Here is a 13,681-nt window from a genome sequence, read left to right on the forward strand (position 1 = left end):
ATGTGTTCCTCAAATGGACGAGGATTTGATTCGAAAGGAAAACTTTCAATGGAATGAAGTTTCGGACCTGTGGTCCGTCAACGACATTATGGAGGTAAAGATATTGAGCACGTCTCATCAATGAGAAATTTAGGTGAGGTCCTCCAAAATAATGGAAAGTTCAATGAGCATATCTGCTTGAAGGTGGGAAAAGCCTTTCAAATGTATATTTAGATTTATCACACGTTTAAGTCCAGAGATATTAACACGATGCCCACTCTGTACGAGTCGATTGTCCAGCCACATCTTGAATATGCTTCACCCATTTGGGCTCCAATTAGTTCAGCAGGTTTGCAAAAGGTCGAGCAGGTCCAAAGAGATTTCACTAGGAATATCGCAGGAATGAGAGAGCTCTCGTGATGAGAGAGACTAGAAAAGTTGGGACTGTACAGTGTTCAGAGAAGCTACGAAACTGTACATTGTCAAAAACATATATCCATGAGCTTTTGTGCCAACCCAGGATTTAGGGTCAATTCTAGGGAACGTAGAGGCTTGACGTCCGTTTTGAGAGCAACTTGTTGAAGTACGAGGGATAATCAAGTATAGATGAGACTAGGCCTATAACTTGAGAATGAACGAATATTTTTGAAATATGAGCTGGGAGGATAAATCTTTGACTCTTTTTCATCAAATTTCATTTATGGAATCAAATAAAAAAAATATGTCAACAACCTTCTTTATGCCGCTGAAGTCGACATCACTCGCTTACCCCCACGGATTTTATCAAGGCATTATGCATTTCGTGTCATCGAGGACTTGCGTCTTGGCGTGTAGACTTCGTGGAGAGGCCTAGATCGACGTGGAAGACATGTTGAGCTGTACAATAATATGGACCAATCTCTATCCCAATGTTTTTAATATTGTTGTTCGTACGCATTGACCAAGAGGTCACCTTTGAAGGTGTGCTCCTTGGTCCTCTTCGTCTAGTGCCCTTGATGTCTGTGTCCGTCTTCAGTTGCCTCACGAGCTTCATGAAATATTTTTTGGAGTCAAACACTACTGCTCGAGTGAATTGCTTGAAGTCCTAAGGAAGGGTTCAACGTGTATTTGGTGAGTTAATTGTGCATAGACTTGGTTCAGCGAAAAACCGAGTACATAAAGCATGAGACGTATCAAATGATGTATAGAAGTAACTAACTCATTGTATGCAAAGCTACAAGATGGTTGTATTGTATTACTAACCAAGAGCCTACTTTTCTGAACTGATCAAAGAACCAGTGGTACTTTTTCCACTGCGTGAAAGTTATAGGCCATTGCAGTTACTTGTGTGTGTGTGTGTGTACTAGTCCAAATGAATAAACCGGTCCCGCGGCCAGGTAAGACCAGGTTTTTGCCCCCATTTGTCATCAACAATGTCCTTCCGAACAACCGAAACCCAATTCCTGGGTATGTGGTTCATTTTACCAATTGTTAGTCAGTCAGTGATCTGTCTTGAATGAAGAAACACAAGGTCTTCTAAAGATATGTCTGATATCTGTTGATTTCTTTTTCTATGGAATAAAATGACGCACCTCAAGCGAGCTGTCATTCTATTGATGGGTGTTTTGATCAATCTCAGCCTGGGGATAGATGTGCACTCGCCGACAAAGAGCGATTATGTGCTCACATTGGGCAACAAAGCGAGCCTGGAGTTATTTGGAGATGCCTTCTCAGGCAATTGCATAGAAGATGAATCCAGCGAACAACTGGCAATGGTACTTGAAAAAACACATGATGATTTCCCCTGTCCTCCCAGCCTCACCTTTACGTTGTCATGACTTGATCATTTCCCTTTTACATAGGAGCACATCCGGAATACTTTGGTGTCCATTTTGTCAGAGAGGAACTTTGAGCGAATCAAACGCGCAAATCGAACCGCACGTCATATTGGAAACAATATGTTTGGCCCAGGCTTTTGCTTTTGCCCACAATCACCCCCAGGGCTGCCAGGTGCAATGGGAGACCAAGGAGAACAGGGACCAATAGGTGACCCTGGAATCCCAGGAGTGAATGGCGTGGATGGTTTGGCAGGAGCAGACGGATTGCCTGGAATCCCTGGCAGACCGGGACTCACAGGCCCACTGGGCCCACCTGGAGAAACCGGTGATCAAGGTTCCCCAGGCGGTGATGGAACCCCTGGCGAAGATGGAGTAAACGCAGATGACGGCGCCAAGGGACCAAAGGGTCCGATTGGTCCTCCAGGGCCGCCAGGTGATCCTGGCCCAAGTGGCGATCCCGGAACGCTTGGAAGCCCTGGGCTTATGGGACGAAAAGGACCATTTGGCCCCCAAGGAAACTTCGGACCTCCTGGAATACTAGGCACTGATGGTGAGGCTGGAGAAATGGGAATGACAGGTCCTCCAGGTCCTCGTGGTCCCTATGGTCCCCCTGGTGAAATTGGCGAGACTGGGGATCCAGGCGACCCCGGGACTGATGCAGAGCCAGGAGCCAAAGGAGTGCCAGGTCCCCCTGGCACACGTGGAACAGACGGAAAGGACGGAACAGACGCCCCAGATGGTAAACAAGGAAATGCTGGACCTGTCGGGATGCCAGGGCCAACAGGAGCTCCAGGACCCATTGGACCACTTGGCCCCATTGGAGCTCCTGGGGATCCTGGGGATTCAGGTGACGATGGGGATTCTGCCGAATATGGAGATTCTGGCGAAGATGGAGATTCTGGAGAGGCCGGTGAGGATGGATCGCCAGGACCAACTGGATTTCAGGGGCCACAAGGTCCTCCCGGGAAAGATGGAAAGGATGGCGTTGATGGGACTGATGGTGCAGTGGGTCCTTGACCCATTGGACCACTTGGCCCCATTGGAGCTCCTGGGGATCCTGGGGATTCAGGTGACGATGGGGATTCTGCCGAATATGGAGATTCTGGCGAAGATGGAGATTCTGGAGAGGCCGGTGAGGATGGATCGTCAGGACCAACTGGATTTCAGGGGCCACAAGGTCCTCCCGGGAAAGATGGAAAGGATGGCGTTGATGGGACTGATGGTGCAGTGGGTCCTTATGGAGAAATAGGCGACCCAGGTGAAATGGGAGACAAAGGTCCCACGGGTCCCCCGGGTCCTCCTGGTGACCCAGGCCCAAAAGGAGAGGATGCTGCAATCTAACGCCTCAATCTGTCTCGTCATCTAAATCACATCATTTTTTTTTGGAAAGTCCATTATACAAATAAGCAAGGATGATGCTATGTTCATTTTAAATTATACTTGTTTTTTTTGTTCTTCTTCAAAGATTATGAAACGTCACAATATCTCGGAAAGTCATTATCTTTTAAGCTTGTTAGAGGTTATTAGTCACGTTAGCCATGTGAAGTAAAGGAAATTCGAGGAAAAACGTTGTCAGACACTGAATTTGGGCATTTTGTGGTTGTGAATTTAGAGAAACTCTGCAGCCATCTTGTACCGGACAAATACTTAATATGTGATTTGCACAATATGCCGACTTTTTTAAAGCAAACAAGATTTTGATATTGAGTCAAGATATTAGTAGAGTGATAGAACTGCATCAAAAATATTTTATTTTTTAACTTTGTAGTACAACTCGCTTGATAGTTGAAAATTCAATTGGAGCGCAGCGCGAAATGGCCGTAATGCTCCCAACATCAGGATGGCGCGCTATATTTTTCCTTAAATTTCATTTACTTAACATGTAAAACTGTTCAAGCAATTTTAAGTATAACTAAGCGAACTTCATATTGCGTTGACATCCAAGAGCTTGAAAAGTAAGAATGATATAACGATTAGGACGACTTTATTACTAAAAAGAGAAAGAAAGCCTCCATTTATGGTTTTGGTTGTGCGGTTAAGTGGATTTCTTTCTCTTTCGAACATATTTGTGAAAAACTCTCATTTCGGCGGCATCGATAAGCTTAAAAAGCGAGATTGAATGCAGATGAAGACCTCTGTCTTGTCTAGGGAAAAGGAGCCTGTTTAAATTTCATCAATGCTTGGTTCAATTGTATTGCGACTTCGTCTTTTTTATTTTCTAATCGAAGGGATGATGCCACTTGGACTTTGGAGGTGCTATGCTGTTTTTGTTGTTGTCATTATAATGAACCGGCATGCTATTCTCCTTGTTCCAACCTCCATACAAAAACGTTTTAGATTCTATGTACCCTTCTTGGGCAGATTTCATTGCTTCGCCCTTTCTCCCAGGGTGCGATCCGAAATGAGATGGATCTATGTTAATTGAGTGAAAATTGGCTTTTGACTTGTTCCGATCGGTGAGCAAGACGCCGCATCCCCATTCGAACAGCAAGCGTTCGGCTTTTTCCCAAATGCCGGAAGAAGGGGTCCGTCGTGTTGTGTCTCGTGGGTTTATAGTTTTCGATAAGTAAATAGTTTCATTGGGCAGACGTTATCGTTTGTTGCCAACACATACACCGAATGTCCTTTCCGGATCTGAAAATCTTTTTTTCTCATTGAGAAATATAAGACAATCATTAATCCTCGAGCACTTTTACATCCGTCATTCCAATCCTTGCCAAATCTGAGTATCTTGCCCTAGCTCAGTTGGTCAACAATTCGAAGATGCATGCCCACCTCATTTGCAGCTCCGTCGAGGCAAAGATGTTTTGGTGGATATCCCCAGTACTTTGCTTAGACCTTTGATCAAGATTTTCTCTGCCATGGCTGCCATAGGTTTGTTTGGCCGTCCGTACATCTTTTGTGTCCCGTCCATAAACAAAAAAAAGTAGCGGTGTTTACACGGGAAGTGAAAGAAACCATTACCATTATCGATTTCGTTACTCTTTGACGAAAAGTTTTTTATCGGGAGAAAATGCGACGGACTTGTCTCGTTTGAGACTTTAGATAAGGCCAAACGTTCGAAAGTGGAGGTTAAAGTTTNTCAATCCATGTGTGGAAAACAATAACCTTGAAAATGGCTGGATGCAAATGTAACGAGAGAAGAGTCATGAACTCTATTGTGGCATCACCATCATTTTGAGATATGATACAGCCATGAGGAAGACTCGTATTTAACTTTTCAAAATTACCTCTTAAATGAACTACAACCGATATCATGCTCAATCATTTCCAAAACTGGAAATGATGTTCTAGCATACCCACAAATACGAAATCCAGTAAATTTACTTGCTGAATACCTCAGGCAACTTTCGTTCTCGGCAAACTGTGTGCAGGTCTACCGTATATATAACAACCTTGGCATAAGATGAGGGTGTCGAATTTTATTATTTCCTGAATTTCCTTCACTTGACATGTCCTATTGGGCGGTGTGAAGTCATGTTCCAATAAGTGAATGCACTGTATACTTAAGAAATTTGTTAACGATTATGAGTATGGTCTGGCTCGCAGGAGGGACAAGAAGGGTAAGTAATCGGAGACCAATGGAACAAGGGAAAATGTCGAAGATAAATGAGCATTAGCCGGAAGAAACATGTTGGTTGTCCCGCAACCTAAAGTCATAAAAACACCAGCTCTCCCTTTTCGAAATTTTTGATTGCGTTCATGCTCAAGCAATTTAGAATTTGAGGCTAAAAACTATCGGCTTTTTTACTCGATTTTAAGGTACGGGATTGACGGGGCGCTTTCACGTCGGATTGAAATGGGACAACTGACAGCAATTGAAAAGCGTCACAACAATCTAATGGGAGGTATCGTCTGTTACGCCAAGAAAGATTCGCCTCCACTGTCAAACTCAACGAGATATCGCCGTCCGAAATGCTTGAGGATTTTCCCTCGCTTTGCCTCCCCTTCCTTTCACTTTGACACATGGTTGAGGATTCTGAAACTTGATACTTGAGACGTGTAGTGTTGTAAAAAGCAAACCGAAAACTGAAATGGCAGTGGGGAACAATGTAAAAGATCACGTCAAAATCGTCAACACCATTCAAAAATGGCGGTGGATGAACATTGAAGTTCTATGACAAAACTGCAATCTAATGAAGTATTCAAATGGCATAAACTTGAAGCTCTTCTTTCCTAATACTTTTCAACAGAAGACAGCCATTGCTCCAAACAGAGAGATCAAAGTTGATACTCAAACTATTGTTAATATGCTGGAATCATTAAAAATCAAGATAATCATTTACATTCCGAAAGTAGATTGCAAGTTTCATCATTAAGATATTTTTTTCTTTTTTTTAAAGTCTTTTTATTGCGAGATTCTGCTTCTCATTGGATCACAATAGTTGTAAAGGGGTAACTTGCTAATTAGCACCCCGACTTGCGTTCCTGCTTCTACTTTCGACGAGAGAACACTTCGTGGAAGAACAAGTCAGAGGTGAAGTGTATATACGTACACATCGAAACATCTTAAATCGCCAAACTTAACGTTTATTCCCATTCTGTTTGTAAGTTCATGTGAAGTTTTATATGTTCAAACTCTATGTACAAGTGTGATTTTATTAATAGGAAACCGTTTTGCTGAAGCTGATATATCATTGGAATTAGCAAGGCATTGGAAAAACGCGTGTCGAACGTTGGGCGATTTACAGTTTCAAACAAAGGCGTTGGATCAAGGAATTTTATGACCAAAAGACTATGGAACGCGAAGACCAAACTCGGACGACGGCAGTTCGAGACCAACTGGGATCATCGACTGCATTGGACGTCGCCCGCGTTAAGAAGCCAACCAGCCTTTTAGCCGCTGTAATAAGAAAAATCAACGAAATTGAAGGTTTTATGAAGTTTGAGGCCAATCTTGGGGTTGTAGAAGAACTATTCCGAGAGTTGGAGCAAAAGGTGTCAACTTTAAAGATCGCAGTGGAGGAAGAAGAGTTAAGATCCGGAACGCTGGATAGTGATCGAATCGCGCTTTCCAATTGGTGGGAAGAAAAGAGCGCGAAGATTGAAAGGTCGAAGGAAAATATTCAAGGCTGGATTAGAAGAACGCAAGATTCATGGGTGAAGCCAAGCGACAGTGTTTCAGTTGCTAGCTCTGGTCGCTCAAGAACTTCGGGGGTCTCAAACGCCTCCTCAGCAGCGAGAGTGGAACTTGCCCGGAAGAAAGCGGAAGCCGTAGCGGAGAAACATTTGCAGACCCAACTCCGGAAGCTGAGAGCGGACAAGCGGAAAGCTCAATATGAGCGGGAGGACAGAGAACGTCGGGCACAGCGTGCCGCTGATGAAGAGGAAGAAGGGTTCCGGCTTATCGAAGAAGAAATACGATCTTCAGCTCAACTTGAGAAGAACTCAAAATTTTCGGAAGAGTTGGATGTTATTGAAGGAGTCAAGAACACCTCCAAAGTCGTGAAGGGGAAGGGTCCCGAATGCACCCTTACACCCTCCTATCGAAGCCAGTTGGATATCCCTTCAAAGGTCAATGAAGATCATAGCAGTATGAGCCGTCAAATTACTTTGCTGGCAGAAATAGCCGAAAGATCACACTTGCCGAGATCTGAACCGCGAATTTATGATGGCTCAGACCCCATTTCTTACAAATCGTTTATTCAATCGTTTGATCAGCTAATTGCTACTAGAACGAGCTCTAATGCTGAAAAGCTACATTACCTGGAGAAGTATACAAATGGAAACGCGAAGGATCTCGTCAGAAGTTGCTTCAACCTCAATCCGGAAGAAGGATATCGCGAGGCTCGCCGTTTGCTTCATCAAAAATTCGGAAATGAGTTCTTGGTCTGCAATGGATATTTGGAGCGACTCAGAAATTGGCCATCAATCACAATCGAAAACAGACAAGGGCTAGAGGAGCTCAGTATTTTTCTCTTGTCTTGTCGGAATTTCATGAAGGAGGCTAACGGATTGGTTCAATTGAATGGACCCACCCAGATGCAAGAAATTATTATGAAGCTGCCTTATCAAATTCGAGTTGCTTGGAGGAACCACGCTTTCGCCAGATTAGAAGGAGGAAGCTCAGTTTCTTTCGAAGATCTGACTTCGTTTGTAGCTCAACAATCCAAGTTAATATCCCTGCCCATTTTTGGCGATTTGACGGACAAGTGTTCGCATAAAGGAACCAAATTGTGCACGGACCATGCGAAAATTACCGTTTCTTTCGCAACTGGTGCATCTAATACCGTTGGTCAAGACGACAGGGCTTGTTTGGCCTGTAAAAAGTCGAATCATGCCTTGGAGGGGTGCTTCTTTTTCGCTAAACGGCCTTTGGAAGACAAGTTGGGATTTCTCCAAGATCGAAGATTATGCTATGGATGTCTCAAACCGGGTCATCAATCATGGCAATGTATTCAAAGATTTACTTGTCAGAAGTGCAATAGGAAGCATCCAACCTGCCTTCATAACGATGATCGACCCTATGGAGAAACAGACAGGGAGAATCAAGAAAACAATCAAAGGAACGAGTTGAATCTTGTGGAGTCAACCTCCTTGTGTTGCTTGGAAAATACCCAAGACAACTTTAAGGCAGCTACTGGACAGACCAAATCGGTTGCCCTCGCCATTATTCCGGTTATAGTTCGTGTTCAGGGAAGCAAAAAGGAGGTCATAACTTACGCAGGATTGGATAATTTCTCTATCGATTGCTTTGTTACGAGTGCAATTGTGGATGAATTGGGCATTTCTGGCCCTAAAAGGACGATAAGCTTGACCACGATGGAATGTAAGGGTAAATCGGTGAACACCCAAGCAATAAGTGGATTAGAGATCATGGATTTGAGCAGAAATGAGACCATGGGGTTGCCGGTTGTGTTTACAAAGGATGAACTTCCCATCTCAAAGGACGACGTCCTGACTCGGGAGGACTGCGAACAATTTGATTATCTTGCTGACGTTCCTTTCGAATTTGTGGAAGCCACGGTTGGGCTCATGTTAGGGGCAAATGCTCCACAAGCTTTAAAACCTTTGGAAGTTGTGGGTGGTGATGAAGGAAGACCATACGCCACTCGTCACAAATTTGGATGGGCTTTGAACGGCCCCATTGTCAAGGAGACATACCGTGGATTTACCAAAGTGAATCGGACTGAAGTCGAAGTCAAGAGCATTGAGAGGGATTTGAAGAAGATGTACAATCAAGATTTCTTGGACAATGGAGAGGATGGATTTGGACCCTCCGTAGAAGATCAACGATGGTCAAAGAAGGTGAATGATTGGATCCGTAGAGGTGAAGATGGTCATTACTGTATTGGACTACCCTTGAGAAGTGAGTTTGCGATCGTGCCCGATAACCGATCTCAAGCTCTCTCTCGAATAAGAGGAATTACTAGAAGATTGAAGAGTGATCATCAGTTTCGAGCGGATTACACTGGCTTTATGTCCATGATGATTGAGAAGAAATTTGCCGAGAGAGTCCCGCCACAGGATTTGCACAATCGCAGAAGATGGTATATTGTGCATCATGGAGTGTATCATAAACAAAAGGGAACAATTCGTGTGGTTTTTGATTGTTCTTTGAAGTATGGTGGTGTTTCCTTGAACGATATGCTCTTACCAGGTCCTGATTTGAGCAACAATCTTCTTGGTGTCTTGCTCCGGTTTCGTCAAGGAAAAGTGGCAATCATGGGTGATATCGAAAAAATGTTTTACCAGGTCCGTGTGCCCATTGAGGATAAGGATTTATTGCGGTATTTTTGGTACCCAGATGGAGACTTTGATCAAGAACCAATTGAGTTTCGACTCAAAGTTCATGTTTTCGGGGCCATTTCATCACCCAGTTGTGCTAATTATGCTCTTCGAAGGGCTGCCTGCGATTCTGAAAGGAGTGTTGACTCCAAAGCCATTGACGTGGTCAAGCGCGACTTTTACGTGGACGATTTGCTCACATCCGTTGACACTAGTGAGGGGGCACAAGATTTGGTTCATATGGTGCGCAAAATTTGTTCACACGGTCGGTTCAATTTGACTCAAATCATTTCCAACGACCGATCGGTTATGGAGAAATTACCCTTGGAGAGTCTCAACCGAGAAGTTCAGGATTTGGATTTAGAGCGAGGTGAGCTTCCTACGGATCGTGCGCTAGGAGTAATTTGGAATGTTCAAGATGATGTGTTGGGATTCAAGATACAAGTAAAGGTGCATCCTAAAACGAGGCGAGGAATTTTATCCACCATTCATTCTATTTACGATCCCCTTGGGATTGTCGGACCTGTCATGTTGCCAGCAAAACAAATGCTTCAAGAACTTTGTCGCCAAGGCTTTGATTGGGATCAGACGATCCCCAACCATGTGGAAGAATTGTGGAATCGTTGGTTGGATGATCTACCACTTTTAAATCGGTATGCGATTCCAAGGTGGTTGGGATCGATTTGCTCGGACTTGAATGGTCAAATGCACATATTTTGTGACGGAAGTGAGATTGGATATGGTGCAGTGGCGTATCTTGTAAGCCCTCAAGTTGGTGGGAGGCGTCAAAGTTCATTTGTATTGGCCAAATCAAGGTTGGCTCCTCTGAAGAAGGTTTCCATTCCTCGGTTGGAACTGACAGGAGCTAAGTTGGCAGTGTTGTTGTGGGCATCAATCAAGAAAGAAATGCCATTATTCTCAGGGAGGGTCTTCTTTTGGATTGATAGTGAAACCGTCTTGAGATATTTACAAAATGAAACCAAAAGGTTCCAAAGGTTTGTTTCAAATCGAGTGTCTTATATCCAAGAAAGAACATGTGTTGAACAGTGGAGGCACGTTCCCGGCAAATTAAATCCGGCCGATATGGCCAGCCGTGGGGTTAATATTCCGGAATTTACACGTACCAAATCATGGAAATCCGGACCCGAATTCATATGCCAGGATGAAAGGATGTGGCCGAGGTGTCCGTCGATACCTAGTGTTGAAGAACATGACCCAGAAATTAAAATGAATTCTTTTTCTTGCGTCCAACTGAGGGTGGAACGTGATGTGGTGTCGCAGTTTTTGGAAGGATTATCCGACTGGAATAGTTTATTAAGAACAGTTGTCGGATTTCTCAAGTTCAATGCCAAGCTACAAAGGAGAGAGACTCCATCTCAATTGTTGTTGAGTGACTTGAATGAAGCAGAGAAGACTTTGATTCGCTTCCAACAATCAAGACACTTTGAGGAAGAGTTCAAGTCGATTCGGAAATCAAAGCCTGTCGCAAAACAATCGAAATTGTCAATGTGGAATCCGTTTGAGGACTCTGAGGGAATTCTCAGAGTTGGTGGACGACTGACCATGGCCGAAGAGTTGGATTATGATCAACGCCACCCAATCATATTAGCAAAGGCTCATGTGACAACTCTGCTAGTGAAGAGAACCCACATTTTGGTCGGACATTTGGGTAAATCATCGGTGAGCTATCGTCTGCGACAAAGGTATCGCATAATTGGCGAGGCAGACTTGGTAAAAAGGGTGATCCGAAATTGCATTGAGTGCCGAAAATACCAAGGGAAACCACAGGAACAGATCATGGCGGATTTACCAACCGATCGTTTGATGAGCAACTGCCCACCTTTCACCAATGTCGGTGTTGACATGTTCGGCCCTTTCAAGACTATGAGGGGAAGAGCCACCCAAGATCGTTACGGACTGATTTTTACTTGTCTAATAAGTCGCGCAGCTCATCTGGAGATTGTTTACGACAAGACAACCGATTCGTTTGTTCAAGCTTTACGACGGTTTATAGCCAGAAGAGGTCAGGTGCAACGAATGAGGTCCGACAATGGGACTAATTTTGTGGGAGCTGAAAGGGAACTTCGTGAATTGTTGGAGGGTTTGGATCAGATACAAATTAATCAAGACATGATCATGCGAGGGATAGAGTGGAATTTCCATCCTCCATACAGTCATCATTTTGGGGGCGTGTGGGAACGAGAAATTCGGACCATAAGGAAGGTGATGTCTGGGCTTATGAGTGAAAATCAACGTAATCTAAGTGATGAATCTTTGAATACTTTGATGTGTGAGATTGAAGCTATTTTGAACAGTCGTCCCTTGACGTCTCTTTCGAACGATCCAAATGATCCTCAACCATTGACGCCCTATCATCTCCTACTTTTCAAGAGTGGAGCCACTTTCCCACCAGGTGTATTTTCTTCCCATCAATATGCAAAGCAACGGTGGCGACAAGTTCAATATTTAGCGGATCTCTTTTGGAAGCGTTGGTCAAAGGAGTATTTGTCTGGATTGCTGAGCAGAACTAAGTGGCAACAAGAAAAAAGAAATGTGGCCGTAGAAGATCTCGTTTTGCTCGTTGTGGATGGATTTCCTCGATGTCAATGGCCATTAGGTCGCGTTATTGAAGTTTTCCCTGACTCCGATGGACGAGTTCGGTCCGTCATAGTAAAAACGTCCAAAGGGGAATACAGAAGAGCAATTTCTCATCTCATTATGTTGCGAGAGGGAGATGAAAGTTCGAGTGGGTTTTAAATGTCCTGGACAATTTAATGGGGCCGATGTAAAGGGGTAACTCGCTAATTAGCACCCCGACTTGCGTTCCTGCTTCTACTTTCGACGAGAGAACACTTCGTGGAAGAACAAGTCAGAGGTGAAGTGTATATACGTACACATCGAAACATCTTAAATCGCCAAACTTAACGTTTATTCCCATTCTGGTTGTAAGTTCATGTGAAGTTTTTATATGTTCAAACTCTATGTACAAGTGTGATTTTATTAATAGGAAACCGTTTTGCTGAAGCTGATATATCATTGGAATTAGCAAGGCATTGGAAAAACGCGTGTCAAACGTTGGGCGATTTACACTCTCTATTGAGGTTCTTGCTCTTCTGTATGAGGTCTATTGCACCGATGCATACGTGTGGTGGCATGGCGTGTATTGGACGGGTATCAGCGGGTCCGGCAACTGTGTTGGATTTCGGAAAGCCGGTTTTAGCCAATCCTTGGACACAGAATCGCTCCGAGTTCCCATATCCAAAACGAAGTGCTTGTCATGCCTCTTGAGAACCTTATACGGGCCGTCATAGGGGCCTTGAAGGGGGGTACGATGTGCGTCATGACGCACAAATACGTAGGCCGCGGTTTGTAGTGCTGGGGGCTCAAAATTCCGAACAGCGCCGTGATGCGTGGGCAATGGGGCGCGTAGGTCCTTTACTATGTTCCTCAACTGCAGTAGGAAAGACTGATGATCTGCTGCTGTCTCCGCTGGTGGAGTCTCAAAGAACTCGCCAGGAATCCTGAGGGTGGCTCCATATACCATTTCCGTGGGGGAACATCCAAAGTCTTCCTTTGGGGTAGTCCTGATGGCCAACATGACGATGGGAAGCTGATTGTACCAAGCTGGCGTAGACATCCTAGCTCTCAAAGCTGCTTTCATCTGTCTGTGCAATCGTTCCACCATCCCGTTGCTTTGGGGGTGGTATGATGTTGTTTGGACCAGCTTGGTGCCCATGAACTTGGATAAGGCCGACCACAACCCCGACGTGAATTGCCGACCACAGTGCGAGGTAATGCGCAGGGGAACTCCAAAACAAGACACCCAATGGTGCAGCAGAGCGCGGGCGCATGTTACTGCCGTGGCGTTTTCCAAAGGGACAGCCTCCGCCCATCTGGTAAACCGGTCTACCACTGTTAAAATATAACTCCGCCCCTCTGACTCAGGTAATGGACCCACTAAATCAACATGGATGTGTTCGAATCTTCGGGCTGGTGGTTTGAAAGGTGCCAGTGGCATCTTCTTGTGTCTGTCAACTTTGTTCCTCTGACATGCCTTGCACTCCCGTACCCATGCGGTGATATTCGTTTTCATTCGGTGCCAAACAAATTGCTCACCAATCATCTGTCTTGTTGCTTGAGCTCCTGGATGCGAGAGG

General features: G+C 44.5%; 3 protein-coding genes across 3 annotated transcripts; 2 read left to right on the top strand and 1 right to left on the bottom strand.

The window, feature by feature from the left end:
* Positions 1–40: 40 nt before the first annotated feature.
* On the top strand, positions 41–3,280 carry LOC131889165 (collagen alpha-1(I) chain-like). Its single transcript, XM_059238194.1, is given in 2 exon segments — positions 41–1,733; positions 1,821–3,280. Coding segments are annotated over 2 exon segments (1,509 nt in total). The 5' UTR covers positions 41–1,541; the 3' UTR covers positions 3,138–3,280.
* A 3,253-nt stretch (positions 3,281–6,533) lies between these two features.
* On the top strand, positions 6,534–9,985 carry LOC131887635 (uncharacterized). Its single transcript, XM_059236266.1, has 2 exons — positions 6,534–9,894; positions 9,963–9,985. Exons 1-2 carry the CDS (start codon positions 6,534–6,536, stop codon positions 9,983–9,985), a joined length of 3,384 nt encoding a protein of 1,127 aa, XP_059092249.1.
* Positions 9,986–12,648: 2,663 nt separating this feature from the next.
* On the bottom strand, positions 12,649–13,161 carry LOC131887636 (uncharacterized). The gene has a single exon (XM_059236267.1). The coding sequence runs from the start codon at positions 13,159–13,161 to the stop codon at positions 12,649–12,651; it is 513 nt and encodes a 170-aa protein (XP_059092250.1).
* Between the last annotated feature and the right edge of the window lie 520 nt (positions 13,162–13,681).

This window comes from Tigriopus californicus, chromosome 10 (genome assembly GCF_007210705.1).
Source record: "Tigriopus californicus strain San Diego chromosome 10, Tcal_SD_v2.1, whole genome shotgun sequence".
NCBI classification, from domain to species: domain Eukaryota; kingdom Metazoa; phylum Arthropoda; class Copepoda; order Harpacticoida; family Harpacticidae; genus Tigriopus; species Tigriopus californicus.